This window comes from Grampus griseus (assembly GCF_964374135.1).
Source record: "Grampus griseus genome assembly, chromosome: 11".
Lineage (NCBI taxonomy): Eukaryota > Metazoa > Chordata > Mammalia > Artiodactyla > Delphinidae > Grampus > Grampus griseus.
Genome location: NC_139005.1, coordinates 87474734 through 87495061, shown reverse-complemented (window position 1 = coordinate 87495061; position 20328 = coordinate 87474734). Strand labels below are relative to the sequence as shown.

The following is a 20328-nucleotide window of genomic DNA, read 5'->3' as shown; positions in this document are numbered from 1 at the left end:
TTATTTTAAATAAAGTTTGTAATTTTGACCTTGAGCTATTTTAAAAAACTATTAAATGGTCTATCAGTGTGATATTTTATAAGTGAGTAATTTCTAAGAAACTGACAAGTGCACTCCATTCAAAGTATGGATACATTTTTACTCATATAGCACATTTCACCTGGGATGCAGACCCAGCCTTCTTTCTCACCACCAGCTCTGAAACATCACTCTACTATGGTGTGAATTCTGTAGCTTAGTGTTTAGTGAAACATTAGCAAACTTCTAATACATTTTTGTGGAGAAAGTTGATTTCATCTCCAGGTTGGAATAAGGGAATATCTTTGAGAACCAAGTATTGCCCATCAAAAGGAATAATTAGAGCTTATTTGTGTGGTTTAAAATTGACTATTTTATCTCATGAAACACTTTTATGTGCATTTATTACTTTCCCCTTTTTATAGATGAGGAAACAAGCTTAGAGAGCCATCCAGCTGCCACATGCCAGAGCCCAGATTTACTAAGATCTCTCTTCTGTTCAAACCTTGTGAACAGAAAAAGGATTGCTTATGAGTTGGCATAAGAAAAGTCACTCCTACCTGACATGCTAAAAGAGTACCAACTACAAATTTAGGGATTTTTATGAAAACATCCCTGTAAAATTCCTTAAATTTGAAATGATCTAATTTGTATAAACTTTCTGAAAATCCAGGTCTGACTGTAAAATATGAAAGGTAAAGTGTGTGATGGTTGGTACTGATTTTAGTTAGGTTTCAAGTTTCTATTTCTAAACTTTGTTCCAAGATAAATATTATGCAAAAAAGACTGGCTCACTTTCAGCTGTGGAGTTTGAACTCTAACAAATAAACAATTGACTCTTCACACTCAAACATCTGCACTATGTGTGCGTGGCCTTAAGTGATGAAAAAATTATGAAAAATGCAGGCCACATCTTCACTCTATTCCTTCAATCAGCAAATGCAGGCAACTCTCACTCTCCACATCTGTTAAGTTCCTTAGTTAGGAAAGCGAAAGGTATCTCTGTGCAGCACCTACTAAGTGCTGGGCACGTTGTGCTTTACAACTCTAAGAGCTGAGTACCACTTTATTGTTCTAACAGATGAGGACATTCAGGCACAGAGAGGGTAAGTCACTTACTCAAAGTCACACAGAAATGTCTGTTCAAGAGAAAGCATGGCAGCCAGTATAGTCGGGGCAGAGTTAAGTGATGGGAAGAGTGACACAAGATGAGCATCACAGGTCCATCTAAGGAACAGGATCTCATTCTAAATGTGATGGGAAACGCTTTGGCAGATTTTAGTTTATGCTGACGAAATTATCAGCAGTGCTTTCACCCTCAAAAGTATCTCAGTTTGGAATACATTACACATTATATGGTCACCTTGGTAGTTCTATGTTAGATGTCAATTTTGAGATGCCTACAAGAATCTGAGCAGAGATTTCAAATAGAAAAATGGTGAAGTCTGGAGTAGTGAGAAATCAGGACTGGAGATACAGATAATCAGGGATCATCTGCATATCTATGGTATTTAAAGCTATAGCTCTGGGTGAGACTGCCAGAAAGAAGATAGATTTGGAGTAGTGGCTGACCAAGCCTAGAAAGGATTGACCAGAGTAAGTCTGCCAAGAAAAGAGGGCATTTTCAATAATACTGAATACCATGGGGAGGTCAACTAAGATAAGGAGAAGTGACTAGTGGATCTGGCTAAAGGGAAATCATTGGTTGGCCCTATCAAGAGTGATTCTGGGGGATTCCCTGGTGGTGTACTGGTTAAGAATCTGCCTGCCAATGCAGGGGACACAGGTTTGAGCCCTGGTCCAGGAAGATCCCACATGCTGCAGAGCAACTAAGCCCGTGCGCCACAACTACTGAGCCTGCCACGAGCTCATGAGCCACAACTACTGGAGCCCACGTGCCTAGAGCCCATGCTCTGCAACAAAAGCCACCGCAATGAGAAGCCCACATACTGCAACAAAAGAGTAGCCCCCACTCACCGCAACTAGAGAAAGCCCACACACAGCAACGAAGAGCCAATTCAGCCGAAAATAAATAAATAAATAAATTTTTTAAAAAAAGTAATTCTGGTGGAATGAGAAAGGTAAGAAGGCAGCTAGAGTGGGTTGAAAGAATACGAGATGAGGGCTTCCCTGGTGGTGCAGTGGCTAAGAATCCGCCTGCCAATGCAGGAGACATGGGTCAGAGCCCTGGTCCAGAAAGATCCCACATGCTGCGGAGCAACTAAGCCCATGCGCCACAACTACTGAGCCTGCGCTCTAAAGCCTACAAGCCACAACTACTGAGCCGATATGTCGCAACTACTGAAGCCAGCGTGCCTAGAGCCCATGCTCTACAACCAGAGAAGCCACCGCAATGAAACCTGCACACTGCAACGAAGAGTAGCTCCCGCTCGCCTCAACCAGAGGAAGACCGCACGTATCAACAAAAACCCAACGCAGCCTAAATAAATAAATATATTTTAAAAAAAAAGAATAGAGGAAGAGTCAGAGACTATATAGTTTTTCAAGAAGTTTTGCTGCAAAAGGAAGCAGAAAAATGGAGATTATGAGATTAATTTTTCTTTAAAGAAATAGTGGAAAATGTTTATATGCCGATGGGTATGACCCAAGGAGAGAGAGATGGATGAGATGGAAAATCAATTAATTTTAAGGATTAATATCCTTGAGGAAGTGAAGGTGGACTGACTTCGGATAAAAGCAGAGCTACTAGTCCTGGTCCACAGAGCATGGGAACAGATGCAGGCAGGTTGATAGAGTGTGCATTGTGAGAGGCAGGAGTCTTACTGTCTGGTTGCCTCTTTTTACAGAGATTTAGAATGGGAGGAGGGGAGTACAGCAGGAGAGATGGAAAGAGGAGGTATGAAATAGTCACTTTGAGGAGTAGGAAAGTAAACAAACATGAAGGTATATAGGAAAGTTTAGCAGAGTTGAGTGGCCATGTGTGCTTTGTGGCCATGAAGAGCTTTGTCAGTACAGCAGCAAATGGGGCAGTTATGGTTACAGAAATGCATTTGTAGCTTACTCTAACTTGAGAAGTTTAAACTAAAATAAATCCACATTCATGGTCAAACATGCAGTATACTGACCTGTCCTTTAGACCAAATCCTAGTCCGTTATCTTTTAGCCCTTGTACCTCTGCCTTTTTCTATTCTTGCATTCTTACTCAGATCTTCCTACAAATAAAATTTTAGATTTTCAAAAACAACGTAACAGGGGGAGATATCCTTACATAAAACACTAGAGTCAAATTTCATTTCCTCTGTGAAAAAACGGCTATAACAAAATACATGATTTCCTTTAAACAGTTTATGTATAAATTCATATCTGTGGCAAAATGTAATTAGCTGCCAAAGTAAATATGATCACCCAGAAGACTTCCAGTGAGCTCAAATCAGACAGCCTGGTAAATCAAGCATACAGGCAGCACTAATGCCAGCAGCGGAATGAAGGACTAGCTACTGAGTAGTCCCCTTTGTTTCTGGACATAAGATGGAGAGGTTCTGACTTACACAAATTCAAAAGTGTTACGGGAAATTCAACACTGGAACTGTGCTTGCTCCATATTTGTAAAAAGGGAATAAAGATACTTTTCCTCATAAGGTCCTCATACTGATTAAATCAGAGAATTTATGGACAGTACTTGGTAGGTAAGTAGATGCCCAGTAAATATCAATTTTCTTCCTTCCTCCAACTGGTTCCCATCCCTTTGAGTCACTTCTGGCCAGTAAGAGGTCTAAGTTGGTTCCACAGCTGCTTAGGACAGAGGGAAGTGTGCTCCCTACTTTATAATTCCTCCATCAGTTCCCAAGTTTTAGACTGCAAAAGAATCACCTGCAGAGGTTGTTAAACTGCACTCTTGGATCCCACCCTGCAGAGATTCAGCAAATTGCAGTCAAACCCAGAAATCTGCATTTTTAATCTTTATTAGAGTTGTTTAAAATATATTTGTATTTCATTGTTGTGTTGGCATCAAAATTCATATTTGGAGATGTTTTGTCATGTTGCATTAGTATAAAAAAATTTAAAAACTGGCTACAGTACTTTCTGAATTTCTATATAACTAATATTTTAAGACTACCCTGTTTTAAAATTTCCTTTATTTCCTTAGATCTTTATGAAACAGTTCATCTTTTGCAGATCATAGTGCTTTATTAAAGATTCATGTCTTCTTTTCCCATTCCTTTAATACAAAAAAATTTATTCAGTCATCAGTTATTTTCATCTGACATTTCACTAAGTACAGGATTCATAATGTCAACATTATTAGATCAGTCATTCAAGTGGGTCACACAAGTTTATCCTCATTGTGTTGAATACCCACTCAAAAGATAAGCTGAATAACAGATGCCTCCAGGTGTATACAACAACCACCTTATTAGCTTCTTGAAGTGAACTAGTACTGTTTAACAGGTCAGATTGCTAGTCTACGAAATAAACAGAAAAAGACTCAAGTGTACAGCTTTACATATCATCAAATGGCAAGTTCATTTCAACAAGAACGTCTACAACTAACTTCATTTGTACAAGTTCTCTGCTATCATTGCAAAGCCTCTCCTGAACAAAGTTATAATTTAAAATTTAAAACAAACTTGATGAGATAAAATGTACCAGGTGGCTTTTCTGTAGCAGAAATTAATTACAACCATTTTTCCTCAAGCAATTTTAAAGACAAGCAAAGTTGAAAATAAATATTCAAGCATACAGTAAACTAAAGTCTATATTTAGAAATTCAGGTACAAAGCACGGCAGAGCAGATGAAGATAAGAAGATAATTCAGAAATATAAGCTAGCAATGAAGCAATAATTTCTTTCAAATAGCAGGAAACAAATTCTCCAATACCATTACTTAGATCATTATTTAGTGTTCATCCGTTAATTTTGTTTTTTTTTTTAAATCCCCTTGCTAATTATGACATTTGACCAGATATACGAACAAATATACGTTTAATCATACTGGATGAAATAAACAACAATTTAATTTTTGATTAACTCCCTAATGACTTTCCAGTGTTGTATATGGTAGAAAGGTTCAAGAACCTTTGTGGATTTACTTCAATCCCTGCTGGTATTTATGAAAGCTTTTAAAAGCTAAGTTTTGTTCTTACCCATTTGTTGATCCACATTATTAATGCAAAACTCTTAGTGGGTTGCAAACAAACACTTAAGCTTTGGGTGTTGGAGTGATCTAAGTTCTCAGGAATGCTGTTTTGACTTACTCCAGAGCATCACCTCCTTTCTTCCCCTTGCTCGTTAAAAAAAAAAAAGTCTGCAGAATGGTGGCAAATTTCCAAACTTAAGTGAAGGAAAATTAAGATTTTTCAGGCTGGGATTAAACCCTTGGTTAAGAGAAATGCCACTTTTAAAATTTTTATGAAACAAAAAAAAGATGAATTCGGGCTTCCCTGGTGGCGCAGTGGTTGGCAGCCCGCCTGCCGATGCAGGGGACACGGGTTCGTGCCCTGGTCCAGGAAGATCCCACATGCCGCGGAGCGGCTTGGCTCGTGAGCCATGGCCGCTGAGCCTGCGCGTCCCGAGCCTGCGTATCCGGAGCCTGTGCTCCGCAACAGGAGAGGCCGCGGCAGTGAGAGGCCCGCGTACCGAAAAAAAAAAAAAAAAAAAAATGAATTCCAGCTAAGTCATATTCTTTTAGAATGAATGAGACATGATGAGACGTTAATGAGACACAACACACTTATCATCCGCAACCAAAAAATTCAATTTCCTGCCTGAAGTTGACTTGGAAAATGGTACAAAGTTTACAGCTTCTTTAAAGGAGTGTAAGATGACATTTTAAAAGCCTGTCAAACAGAAAGCAGTTACATATATTTTACATTCAAAACTAATCTATGGAGCCCATTCCGTTCAATTTAAGAGTCAGCCCCCACACATCTGTGGCTGCTTTCACTGTGTTTTTTGAAAGGGGTACTGCTAGTAATTTAAGCCATCCTGGAGACAAAATAGGTGTGAAGAATTTTTTATATCTTGGATGCTTTAGGTAATTCTTAAGAACTTAAAATGATTTATGTTTTCCTCCTTAATATGAAACTCTTTTATTAACACAGCTTCTGACCAGCAAAGAAATGTTCCTTAGGCACTGTGAGGTTTATTAATGATGGAGCATGAACCCAGGTTGAAGTGTACAATTTGGTTATAACTACTGACAGTTATCAAACACTTATCCTAATCTGCTGAGAGCAAGAAATGCCTTTATGTCACTAATCCTGAGATTCTTGAGGGAAAACTAATTTCACAAACAACTTTTGAAAGAATCCATATATAATAATAATCCTAAGAACTGCACATATTCAGGGTATTAGAAAAGATGTTTTCTTTTGTAAGGCATCAATGATTAAATTAATATATGCCTATCTAACAAAAGATGGTTAATACTCATAAAACCATGAATCTTTTCTTTTAAACTTCTCTAGTTCCTGCTACTTTTACCATCTTAAATAAGAAAAGAATGCCTCTTCGTCTAATCAACTATGGTTATTAAAAAAACTAAGACATCTGAAACTATTAGGCACATCAAAGGTACATTTATGTAGGTCAAGGTTCCCTTCTTAAGGGGCAGATGAGTTACCTGGCACATTATACATATGGAACTGTAAAGATCATCCACTAAATTCAACTTTCACATTTTTAGTTAAACTGAAAGACTTATGTAGTAAATATTCAAATATACCTTATCTTTAGTTACAACTAAATAAGTGTAACATTTTACCAGATAAAAAGCTGGAATTTAAGTATGAGAAACCTTCATACACTGTGCTAGTATTGGTCTCTTCCTTTTAGACAAAAGCCAGTCAGTCATCAATACTTTCAACACAGCAGTTAGAAGATAAACGTCCAAAACAGGTGACTTGGTTGTAGTCTGTAATTTAGCAATTCAATGCCACTGGCATCATAATGCTGTGGAGAGCAAGTGTATCTCCGTATTTTAGTCAGATTTGTCTTTCTTCTTTCCTGTTAAGGGCACTTTGTTTACAACAGCAGAGCCAACAGCTGTAACACCTCCAGCCACAGCAGACACGCCCCCTTTCACCAGCCCTATTCCCATGGAAGGCACAGTTGTAACAGCTGTTTTGGTCACCTCCAGACTCTTTCCACCAATCCAAGCCACACCACCAATGGTGGCACCAACGGCTCCCTTTGTAACACTGAAGATACCCCCAGTCACACGGGACAGCATGCCTGGTTGCTGCTGTGGGTGATCTTTCATTGAACCTAATAAGAGAAAATATCATAAGACAGTCAAATGTAAGTCTTTATAAGAACAGTACAAATCACTGAGTAACCTTCCTAACAACCAGCAGATTGTATTGAAAAGGTCAACCACATAAATACATATCTGATCAAGACATCAATAGCTCTTCCGTCAAGGGTATAGTTGTACATGTTTTTAAAACATCTTGGTCCAATGCTAAGTCTTAGTATCTATGAGAAGAAATGCTTTAGAGACTAGACAACTTTCATAAAATAGAAGACTATTTTAAATGTCTCCTTGATTTATAGTTTTATTGCTTTTAATAAAAACATCTTTATTTTATATCCTAAAAGGAGCATGAAAAAATAAAAAGATAAATATATTTAGCCCTTATTTCCTTGATAGAATTCAATCAGTCATTACTGAAACAACCTTCTTCATTTAAAGCACTGGTTCTCAGGTATGGTCTGGAACCCTTGAGTATCCCCAGGACCATTTCGGGGTAAAAACTGCTTTCATAATAATATTAACATGTCATTTGTCTTTCACTTTCATTCTGTCACCAGTCTAAAATAATTTTCCAGAAGCTAAATGACAGGCAGTAACACAACAGACTAAACACAGAAGACTAAACTGTGAGAATCTAGCTCTCTTCTATTAATCCAAATATTAAAAGAGATTTGCAAAAATTTTAAAACCATGTCAGAAATTCTCTGGTGGTCCAGTGGTTAGGACTCTGCACTTTCACTGCCAAGGGCCTGGATTTGATCCCTGATCGGGAAACTAAGATCCCACAAGCCACACGGTATGGCCACAAACAAACAAATCACCCTGCTCACAATTTTTTTTTTGTTTTGGAAAATAGTTTCATATTTTTCAAAAAATATGTTAATTATGTTAATATGTAATGGGCCTACCGAGTTCTTTTCATAATAAAATACTTAATTTCTGTTTTTATTGTTAATATGGCAAATATCAACAAAGACATAAGCTCTGTGGAATCCTCTATTTTTTTTAAAGTAGAAAGCATCCTGAGACAAAATAATTTGAGAACCACTAACTTAAATATATTTGGGTTTCTATTCTATGTGCTCCTTAATAATGTATTTAAAGAGCTAATATTAGGAAATTAGTAATTATAGGAAATTAGTAAAAATAGGAAAATATTCATCACTTAAAATCCTGTTATCTACATATAATCTTTTTTGTAACATGGAGAAACCAGAGCTATGGTTAATACTTCCACTGCCTCAGTAATTTTTATAAAAGAGAGTATGTGATTTAAGTATCTATACTCCCAGAAAAGGTAACATCAGTATGAGATATTCAGATTTATTGTCACAAGTCTTTTCTCTTTGGTTTCTTTGTTTGTTTAATAGAGGCACTCAAACTGGCATGTAACCCCAAACTCCAGCATAAAATGACTAGCAGGAAGATTTCATAAAAATTTGCTTCTGCCAGCCTCAAACACACACAGACCTTTTCTCCTTCATAATCTAATGACTCAGGCGGCGACAACACATAAGCAATAGTGTTTTTATTTTTTTAAACTTCATGAAAAAATACTTGATAACTATACAGTTCAGGCTATAACCACTAAAAGGTATAATCTCACACAAGAAAGCTAAATTCTTGGGTACGTAAGTTCAACTAAGACACCCAAAGCTACTATAACCTAGCAGAATGTGGTTATCAGAGAAGGTAACATTGGAAAACCAACAATATTTGAAAGAGAAAAAAAATCTGAAAATTGAGTTTCTTTAAATACACAGACACAAATTTACCTTGAGTAAGATTTTCTTTTCACTGTTTGGAGATTTTACATCCTTTCACAGGAAGAAAGTCTCATTGATTAGTCAAAATAGCTCACTGATGAAGATATAGCAATGGCTAAATTTATAAAACCAACTGTTTAATTGAAACTGAGTAATAAACATAGTTAATATAAAAATTTTAAAATAGCTGAAATAAAAGGCTTAAGACATAGATAAGCATTTGAATATATTAATTATAAAATTATGATGGAAAGGATTACATAAGTGGTCATTCTTTTGTAATCAAGGTTAGTAACACTAGGAAAAGGGGAAAATCTTGATTTGAGGATAAAACAGATAACTACCTCATGCTGAATACCTCATTAGTATTATCCTGCTATGCCAAATTTGGTGTACATGCATTTAATGAAGGCAATTTTTCTTAGTGAAATCAGATACATACTAATGCTGTTGATCTCTTAATTACAGTGTACTCTTTTTTAAAAATTACAGTGTACTCTTAATTACCACCATATAAATTATCCACTTTGCAGACTACTTTTAACAGGTTGCCAATATAAAGACATTCCTGAGGCTGTTCTCTTCCTTAACAATCATGCTCCTGGACAGCCTTTATCTCTTTCCTGACTTCTTTCTCATAAGTCCTTCCTAACTTTCTCACTGAGCCCTAACTTTTCTTTTCAAAACTCTAGACTACTAGTCCTTAAAAATAAAGGGAGAAAATAAAGAAAACAGCTACTCTGTTTCTGTACATAGTGAGGACATGCATGTGTGCATTTAGTGTTTCCAAAGATTTTTGAAGGTAAGAATAAAATGATTCCTGATGTCACAATTTTCACACCAAAAAATAAATTAAGCAGACACTAAAACCATGTATTAAAAAAGGAAGAGTTACCCATTATAATGTAATGAATAACAGGAGTTTAACAACAAATCTCAAGTGCCTCTTGAAGTGAGTTTTCGTATGCATGACATAACCTAGTCCATCCTTCCTCTGCACCTCACCCAACTCTTTACAAGTGAAAGGATACTCGTGAAATGGTCTTAAAAGAGTAGCAGAAAAATATTGATAGACCTTATATAAAAGTTACATTATGTCCCCATTTACCAATATCTATGCTTTCTTATTAAAAGCTAAAAATGTTTAAGTATTTTTGGAACACATTTACTGACAAGGAAAACAGGTTATGTTACTTTAAAGTTAATGAAAACAATCAAGTTTAATTCACTAGGATTTTTTTCATTCTTAGTATTACAGATGCGTACTTACCTTCTGGTGGTTCATCACTAAGGTATGATGGGATTTCTTGTTGATTTTTATCTGTCTGATTCATGATCTCCTAAAAAACACACACATTTCATTTTAATTTCAACATCTGAGACTACCTCTTTTTATATGCTTGATCAAGACTTAATCAACTTTATTCAGATAAACAACATTTTACTTATTTTTTTTTATTTTGGCTGAGCCGCACAACCAGGGATTGAACCCCGGGCCACAGCAGTGAAAGTGCAGGATCCTAATTACTAGACCACCAGCAAACCCCTGATAAACAACATTTTTAAAACAACCATAACAAGACTACTTCACCTTGTCTGTCTTCTACTTTGTGGTGTTTGAGAAATACTTTCAATTATACTAGTGGACAACATAAATCTTATCTCAAATCAAGCAAAGATTGGCAGGCATGGTACAAGCTTTCCTATGTTGTTACTGCTGCTTCAACTGAAATTGAAAATTACCAACTGAAAGAAAGTTGGAAGGTGGGGGTTAGCAGACAAAAATTTTAAGTGCCTCCTCCTACAGAATTTATTTCACAACAGACTCAAAGAAAAACCTATACTATGAACTAAAAAACATGTTCTATCTGAAAATTTCCTCAAAAACATGACATTCTTCTCCTATAAAGATGACAGCACCAATCTGAATCACTAAGAGAAGAGAAGGATTTTGATTACTTTTTTTTTTTTTTTTCCGGTACGCGGGCCTCTCACTGTTGTGGCCTCTCCTGTTGCGGAGCAACAGGCTCCAGACGCGCAGGCTCAGCGGCCATGGCTCACGGGCACAGCCACTCCGCGGCATGTGGGATCTTCCCGGACCGGGGCACGAACCCGTGTTCCCTGCATTGGCAGGCGGACTCTCAACCACTGCGCCACCAGGGAAGCCCATGATTACTTTTTTATTGTTACTTTTAGAACTCGTATGAACAGAAGTAGCAAAAGAATTCAAAATCTACTATAATATATATATATACTATAGACTACGTCTAAGTACAAGTAATAACGGAAACTAAGAAATAAAATAAGTTATGTTGGGATGAAGAACACATAAACTTTCTTTTCCCAATCTCCTTACTATCTTAAAATATTTGATTTTATATTCCATTGACTAAGTAAAGACTAAAACAAGTCAAGATTGGTCTAAAAGCTTTCTTGCTTGGCCAGAAAACTAGGGTTGTGATCCCAGTAGTCAACTAAGTATTTCTTAGTCATAAAACCATGAAGCCTAAATTATTGTATCTGTACATATATAATACAACAGATTTTAAAGGATATTGTAAAATCCTGCCATCTGCAAAACAACATGGATGAACCTTGAGGACATTATTGTGCTAAGTGAAATAAGTCAGACATAGAAAGACAAATACTATATTATGTCACTTATATATATGGAATCTAAAAAGGCCAAGCTCATAGAAAGGTGGTTGCACGGGGCGGGGGGGGGGGGTGTGGGGTAGGGGAAATAAGACGTTGGTCAAAGGGTACAAGCTTCCTGTTACAAGAGGAATAAGTTCTGAGGACCTAATGCACAGCATGATGACTGTAGTTAAAACTACTGTATTGTATACTTGAAAGTTGCTACAAGTAGATCTTAAAATATTCTCACCATAACAACAAAAGTAATTATATGAGTTGAAGGATGTGTTAACTAACCTTAATCTGGTAAACATTCTGCAATATATATGTGTATCAAACCATTACATTATACACCTTAAACTTACACAATGCTGTATGTCAATTATATCTCAATAAAGCTGGGGAAAAAAAGAATATTGTGAAAACTACCAATGTACTTTAATACGCTGATTAAAAATTTATTGAGTACCTACTAAGGGTCATGTTTTAGGTGCATAGGATATAGCTGTGATCAATACAGACCAAAAAACTCTCTGCCATCATGAACATTCCATATTGGCTAGTGGGGAAGACAATAAATACATATTCAAAGAATATACTGTTTATCAGATGGTGTTAAATGCTATGGAGAAAAAGGCATGAAGGGGAAGAGGATGTGATATTTTAAATGGGAGAGTCTGTGAAGGCTTCATTATGGTGACATCCCAAAGGAGGTTAAGGATATAAGGTATCCTTTCTGCCTTGAGGGCTCTTGGGTCAAGAGCCCTCAAGACAGAAAAAACAGTAAATGCAAAGGTCCTGAGGTAGGAGCTTACTACAGACAAGAAGGAACAGCCAGAAAAATGTGGCAGGGGCTGCAGCAAAAGGCAGTAGAAGAAGAGGTCAAAGAGTGAGGTCTGGATGACATAGGCCCATATAGGCCATCGTGGCAATTAGTTTTTAACTCTGAGATGGGGAGCCAGTGAAAGGCACTGACCAGAGGGGTAATGTGTTCTGATTTACACTTTTTAAAGCTCATTCTGGCTGTGTGGGGAGAACAAGCAATCAGAAAGCAAGAACAGAGACAGAAGGACCAATTGGGAGACTTAATGTTTTCAAGGCTCACACGTATTGCAACGTTTATCAGAACTAAATTTAAGTGGTCAAAGAAGGGTCAGGGAAGTTCCCCTTTCCTTTATGACTCCTACTGCTTTCAGCACCAGATGATCAGATAAAAAGTCATGCATATTTCCTTCTATATTTCAATAATTCAGGCAAAAAACACTGGTGGCAAATGAGGGTGGCAGAGGTAGCAGTGTGAGAAGTGGGATTTTTCAAAGGTAATTTAACTTCATGTAATTCAACTTGAGAAACATCTTTAAAACCTAAACCCTGTGTAACATGGGACCTCACTGCACCCCACAGCATCCAGCAGCATACGTCCTGTGCTTAAATAAATATCTTTTAGTTGCTCTAGTGAAAACCCTGACTCAGACCACTGATCAAGAGCACCTAATCTTATGCTGGTCTGGTTTGTCAATTTAGCATCATCATCCCATATACAGTTAAGATTTTAAAAGTAACAGTAAAGATATGTCATCTCTGACAAAAAAAAAACCAAAACCTGAGAGTATCAGCTGATGCATTACTGGGAGAAAGAGTTCCTGATTAATTTGCCTTAATTTTAAAACTCCCTTAAGCCAGAAATTAAATTAATTAAATTTATTTCCATTCATATTTATATTTCTTTAATTTATCATCATGGTAAGATCATGAGAAATTATACAGTGTAGTGTTTAAAGTTCTGGAATCAGAGAGCCTGCAGCTGAATCCCAACTTGACTATAAACTATATGGCTGAGGACAAATAACTTCATCAGATCCTTGCTGTTCAAGAAATAGAAATTAAAGATATTCTAGCCCTAACTCTAAGATGAGAATACTATTTAACAATTCAAAACAAAACATGCAGAAGCTCCTGGCAGAATGGCCAGAAGTGTGTGTGTCCCTTCCTGAAGAATAACTATTTTGGAGTCACTTTCTTCCCCATTGGACTGTTAATTCCAAAAGGAGAGACACTTTGTCTACCTTACTCAGCACTGTGATCCCAGTATCTGTATACCAAGAGATCATCTGGCTGATCAACTAATCAATAGATATCACAGTATTCTGTACAGAAATATAGGGATACTATATACACACATACATCTTACATATTTTAGCTGGAGTTTTAAAACAGGTGTGCTAGTAACTGCATATATTTTAAAACTGCTTTTCTGTATATATCCCACAAATCTCTACCAAAAGTCTTAACCTTTTCCTCCTAATACAGAATCCCTTTTTTTAAAAAAATAATTTTTCCACATATATCTATCTTGTAATTTAAAAAAGAAAAAGACCATCATTTTAAAAGAGTAGAGCTGCAGACAACTACAAAATCTCTTAACTGGCCTCCAAGCTTCCGCCTGTGCTCTTTCTTCAGTCTAGCCATGTCATACTCTGCTTAAAACCCTCCAACTGCTTCCTATTTTGCCCAGAATAAAATCCAGAGTCCTTCCCTTTGCCTTTGAGGGCCCAACATCTAATACCCCGATAGCATCTCCTACCACTCTGCCTCTTGCTCAATCCAGCTTGACAACATAGGCTTCCTTGCTCATCTTTTCCTGAAAGGCTCTTCCCCAGTATATGTACCTGACTTGATTCCTTACTTCCTTCAGGTCTTTGTGCAAGTGTCCCCTTCTCAGAGGTCTTCCCTGACCACCTTATAACAGATTAGCACCCTCCTTTCCCTATCATTTTCTCCTAACACACTGCTCTATTTTCTTCATTGCTTTTACTGTCACTTGATATATATGTTTACTTTGTGTCACTCACAATTAGAATGTAAGCTCTATTGGAACAAAGCTTGGTTTTGTCACTGCTCCATTCCCTGAGCCTTAATTAATGCCTGATGTGTGGGAATACTCAAATACTTGACTTTTTTGTATGAAGCAGAACATAACTTGGGTATTAATGTGAGATAAAAGGAGAATATAGGGTGTAAATTTTCTAGCATGAGAAACTAAATAGAAATGATGATGAAGACAGGACTGGAGAGGAGAAGATGGACATTTTTTTAAATGTTTACTGCAGCAAGAACACTTAACAAATAAGTGTACACAGTATTGGTGACTATCGGTTCAGTGAAAGGACTTGTTCTTGAACAGCCCTTTGAGATGCCTTCAGGCCATCTACAGCAGACTTTTAGCAGGCAATTGTATTTAAAAGGGCCTGAAAGTCAGCATAAAGTGAGAGTAAGAGTTGAGGTCCTGAGAATGGTCTGAAGTGATACCTGAAGCTGCAGGGGGTGAGTGATATGATCAAGGAAAAGAGTAGTAAGAGAGCAGACCGATAAGCTTATATGGACTGTTCATGTTTAAGAGGTGAGCAAAAGAGAAGCCAGCAAAAACAAACATAATACACCTGAAGATAAACAGTCAAATGAGACAGCCTCATGGAAGGCAAGAGATGAATTTATAAGCTTCCTAAAGATACATACAATGCAAACATTAAAATAATTTATGAAGATCAAATACTATGGATAAATGTTAATGTTGTATTTAGAGGATATAAAAGACATGTATCATATGATACTATTTTTTTTTAAGTGCACATAAAAAGACTGAAAGTAAATATACCGAAGTGCTAACAAAGATTGCCACTAGAGGGCAGAAATTATACATATGGGGGGAATAGATATATAGTATTTCTACATAGAGAGAAATATATATACTTAACATCTACATTTTAATATTCTACCATAAACATGTATTGATCTTGTAATTAAAGAACAATACATATTTTTAAGTCTTAGAACTATCAGTGATACTCACAAAGGATATTTTTAAAGATGATACAGTTCATCTACCTAGTTACTGTAGGTAGTTATTGTTATCCTCAAATCAAGCTGATCACCTAAAAAACAATGTTCCTGAATCACAAACCGTTTTATTCACGGTTATGTTCCCCCACTCTCCCCCAGCCCGCTCCTGACAGCACACAAAGACCTCCACTCTTACAGCTCTTTTCCCTGATGTACAGTTTGAAAATCTTATTTATACTCTTACCATTTTTTTCTTAAGTACATGTTTTGGTTGTAAGCTGACACACAGTATTTGTGTAATAAATGGGATAAAAATATCATCTGTATCCACATTAACTTGAAGCATCATAAGATGCATACCAATAGATGGTCCAAATTTTTGGTTTAAAAAACAAAAAAGATAACTTCAAGCTAGATTCATGCTCTTCAAATGTAGTTCTTTAAGAATAGGCAGTGCTATTCCAGGGGTTTCAAGAACCACAGGAGAGACATGAATTTTACTACACAGTAATTTAAAATAGTTTTGCTTTTAAATACACACTAATTAAAAAGTTAAATGAAAAGTGCTTGGGAATTTTTTAAGACAACTAGACTTTCAAGAAATTTCGTTCTTGCCTGGAGCCTCTTTAGGGTATACTCTCAGATTCACCAGCTCTCTCTTCCCTGCCCAACGACGCTCCCACCTCCCCTGAGTTTATGCCGCTCTTAAATTACATTCAGTTACGTTTACTAGTGTTACCAAGAGTTGCAAACAGGATTATCAATAAAGTAGAAAATCTGGAGTTGTGTAGGCCAGAAGCCTGGCTACCTAGACCAGAAGAAATTGGCTTTGAAAGCCCTAAGAGGCCACAGAGATTGATTTTTGTTTTGTATACATATATTTTAATGTTTAAGTTTCTTGTATATCACTCGTATTAACAGCAAGTATGTAGTATTCAAATTCCTACAGAACTCTTAGGGTAATAAAAATTATGCAAACGCTCTAAGTATATGGAATATATTTTTCTGAATCCCTAATTTGATCATAAGACACCAAGTTACCTTATAAAGGTATTTTTGCTAAAATCCTTAACTATCTGTAATGCCATCTATACTTTTTACTCACATAAACCTTTCCCAACCTCTACATACATATATGTGCCATATTTTTAGTGATATTACCTCTTTAGGATACTATCACTTTATCACTAGGAGAAATGCTTTTTATATTACCATGCTGTTCATTATCATCATTACATTTTTTTTCTCTTAAATTAGGAATTGTGAAGACAAATATGGCCCTAATCTCCTAAAACTGGAAGAGGTAAATAATCTGCTTAGTAAAATTTTAAAGCACACACGTAAATAGAAATAACAACTGACAGTAAAAGTATCAAAAAGACCATTTAAAAATGTTACCCCCTTAAACAACATTATTAAATTCTATGCAAACCATCTGCCCTAAACTCAACATATACTTGGGTCCCTGCTATGTGCCAGGCACCCTGATAGGCACTAAAGGTTTGGGTGTGATTAAACACACAGAGGACTACAATAAGCCAGAGTTTATAATCCAGTGGTTATATACTTTACCAGCGTTTATCAATTTAGTTGCATTCAAAACCAAAAAAAAGTCTGCTCTATAGGAGGAACTCATAATGCACAGAAATTTCTATTAAAAAACATAGTTTCTTAAGGAAGGCAATAAAAACAGAAAACAGCCTTGAGATCAGGACAAATAATTTAACTTACTCTGTGGACATAAATCAGTTTTACCATTTGGTCCTGACATGTGAACAAACCATTACAGTACCAACGAAAACTGGTCATGTTTTTTTTTTAAAGAAATTATGAAATGTGAAAGAGTTCTTTGCTATAGACTGCAATTCATCAGCAGTTCCTTTAAGCATTTTAGGCCAGGGAGAAATAATTCTTGTCCAGCTGGTAAACATATTGAGCAAGGATTTATAACAACACTATTCCCTAGAGGGTAATTTCTTCTAATAATAGAAATAAGTAAACAATGGACCCCCCTTTTTTTAAAGGAAAACAGGTGAATCAATGTTGTGGATATCTGTAACATTTTATATATAAAGTTTTCATTAATAATAAAAACAAAATCTGAAAACAGTACTCAAGTGTGCCTATGGCAACACCCCTCTGTGTACCAAGGGAAGTTAAGAAGCACTAATACATTGTATATGAAGCCTAACTACAAAATACAATGCACAACAGTTTACCTTCAAAGCCACTTCAAAAATTTCTTATTAAACAGTAACTGCCAATTTCCCTATAAGAAAAAGACTATAAATGAATTAGCTAAATTTTTCTACATATTTTATATATAGGAACTTTGCCACATCCTCACTCCTATGCTTTAGCTTCTTTGCCAAATAACTATAAGGAGCTTCAAAAAATACATTTATACAGAGCTTTAACTCACATACACCAACAAACTGCGCATATTAAAACACCAGCTTACTGTTTTTAGGCTTCTCTAGTTAACCAACTATCACATACACCAACAAACTGCGCATATTAAAACACCAGCTTACTGTTTTTAGGCTTCTCTAGTTAACCAACTATCCTGAACAGGCTGCTTTTAAAAATGGCCCCTGCCCATTAAATCAACAGCAAGTGAACTACAAGAAATGCACTGAATGTGGCAGGAAAGAAAAAGTAATCTGTCAGTAAAACTTACACCTAGTGACAAGTAACAACTGACAGTATCAAAATGGCAATTTTTAAGTGTTGCCCTTAAATGAAACATTAAGGAGAATTACAATAACCTATCAAACCAAATAACCAGTACACCAGTCATTTTCACTACATTATACCTCATTAGTTCAACAGATATTTGTGTCCCTACTATGTGTCAGACACTGTGTTAGACACTGAAGTTTCAGCCTGAACGAGAATGTCAAGGCCCTACTCTGAGGGTGTTTATATATAAACCAGTAAGATACCTTCAGGAAGTAGCAAAACAACAACTACTCAATGACTAAAACAAAGAAAGGTAAAGATTTTCCTGGAGTTTAAAAGAAAAAAAAAAAGCGAACCATACACAAGAACTACTTATACTTTTCTAACGATGTTCTCTAAATAAGGGCATATTTTTACTGAGCTTGCTTTCTAGTACATATGTTATAAAAAAGACTAAAGAAATGAAAGTGAAAAAAATCAAAATAGGATGCATGAGTTTATTAAAAGTTACTTCCTTCTTTCTTTAAAAAAACAGACATGGACACATAACACGCAGACATATACCTGTTGATGTGATATCAATATTCCTCGGGAGCCCTTTAGAGCACCCAAACCAGTAGAAGTTTTAAAGGTTAAACAACAGTATAGAACAAATAATCACAGATAGTAAATAAAGTGTTTTCATTTGGAATTAGTTCACAAGGGCAGAATAAATCAAATAAACTCTCCTCCTTCTCTAGGTGTTTCTAAACCTTTGCCGGTGGCCCCTTCCGGAGCCCCCCTGCCCCCCACTGATCCCTTTGGGCACTAGCAAGTTTCCTTTTTTTTTTTTTTTTAAGCAGAGGGAGTGACGTGGCAGGATAGGCAGAAAATGACCCTGTAGGAGCCCTGGCTAGGGCTGAGCTCAGCACCTCCTCCCTCCGCTCCACGCTGTACACCCAGCAAACCCCACTCCCACAGGGTTCCAGAATTCCTATGTCTTCTAACGTACAAGAGGCGATCTGTTTAGGAGAGGGGACCTGATCCTAAGTGAGAGCCTGGGGACCAGTCTTGAGGCTGCGTGTGCATAGCAGGCACGGTTTTTATTTAGACTCGGGAGGCAGTGATGGCATTGGTGGGTGCTCCAGCAGTCCCCCAGTCACCCCCTGGCGCAGTAAGCGCCTCTCTCCACTGCTACACTTCCCAGTTCAGGTTAGGTGTGGGGGTAGGGCTACCTGGGAAGAACACTGAGACTGTCCACTGTTGAAGGATCGTGTACTTGAACCCAAGAGAGTGGTTTATCAACAAGTTAGGAGTTAGCGGGGCGGGGAAGCCCAGCACGCAGCCCCTCTGCCGCATCCCTCTCCTCTCGCAGGCTGCTGGCGCCCTCCCACCCCCATTTCCCCGGTCTGATACCCCAGGAGCTAAGAAGTCAGGCGGAAGCGTCCAAGGAGGGTCCCCAATCTCAAACCACGGCGGGTGAGTCAGAGACACGTAAAAGGGGGTAACCCGGCCAGCGAACCTCCACCCGCCCCCAACATCGTCCAGCCCCTCCCCCTTCCCCGCTAAGCAGCAGCCCACCCCCGCCAAAAAAAAAAAGGCCCCGCTCCGGGCACCCAGGCCAGGGCAGGGAGACGGTGAGGTGCAGAAGAGCTAACAGAGCTAACGGAAAAAGGCAACAGAAAGGAGGGCAGGAAGAAGCCGGGACGGCGCTCCCTACCCTCCCGGCCCGACTTACTCACCGCCGGGTCGGGGGCCGGCGCCGGGGCCGGGCGGAGGAGCGGGCAGCACCTAGGAGGGCTGAGGCGGCCTGAGCGGCGGGCACAGCCCGGGGTAACTGCGGGCTCCGGAGACGCCTCCTCTGGCAGTGGAGCCAGAAGACAAGGTTGGCGACGGTGCCTTCTGGCTGCGGACGTGGCGCCGGACGCGACCCGCCCCCTCCACCGCCTCCTCCGCTCCCGCCTCCTCCCGCGACTCGCGCTCCGACGCGCACGCGCACCCCGAGCCCCTCCCGCTCCTATCCGGCACACGCCCACCCGTTTCTCGAACTGCCCAGCCCTCCCAGCCACCCCCAGCCTGTCGCCTCCCGACGTGCGCACGCGCCAGGATACCTCCCGCCCCGCCGGCCAACTCCCGCCCCTTCGCCTGCCTGGTGGCACCGCGAGAACCCAGGGCCGGCCTGTGCGGACC

The 20328-nt window shown here is 38.2% G+C and overlaps 1 protein-coding gene across 1 annotated transcript; it reads right to left on the bottom strand.

Annotated features, from left to right (window-relative positions):
* Positions 1-4195: 4195 nt before the first annotated feature.
* On the bottom strand, positions 4196-20038 carry TMEM263 (transmembrane protein 263). The gene is made up of 3 exons (XM_082665559.1): positions 19881-20038; positions 10271-10340; positions 4196-7245 (listed from the first exon to the last, which is right to left on the bottom strand). Exons 2-3 carry the CDS (start codon positions 10332-10334, stop codon positions 6959-6961), a joined length of 351 nt encoding a protein of 116 aa, XP_082521685.1. The 5' UTR covers positions 10335-10340; positions 19881-20038; the 3' UTR covers positions 4196-6958.
* Between the last annotated feature and the right edge of the window lie 290 nt (positions 20039-20328).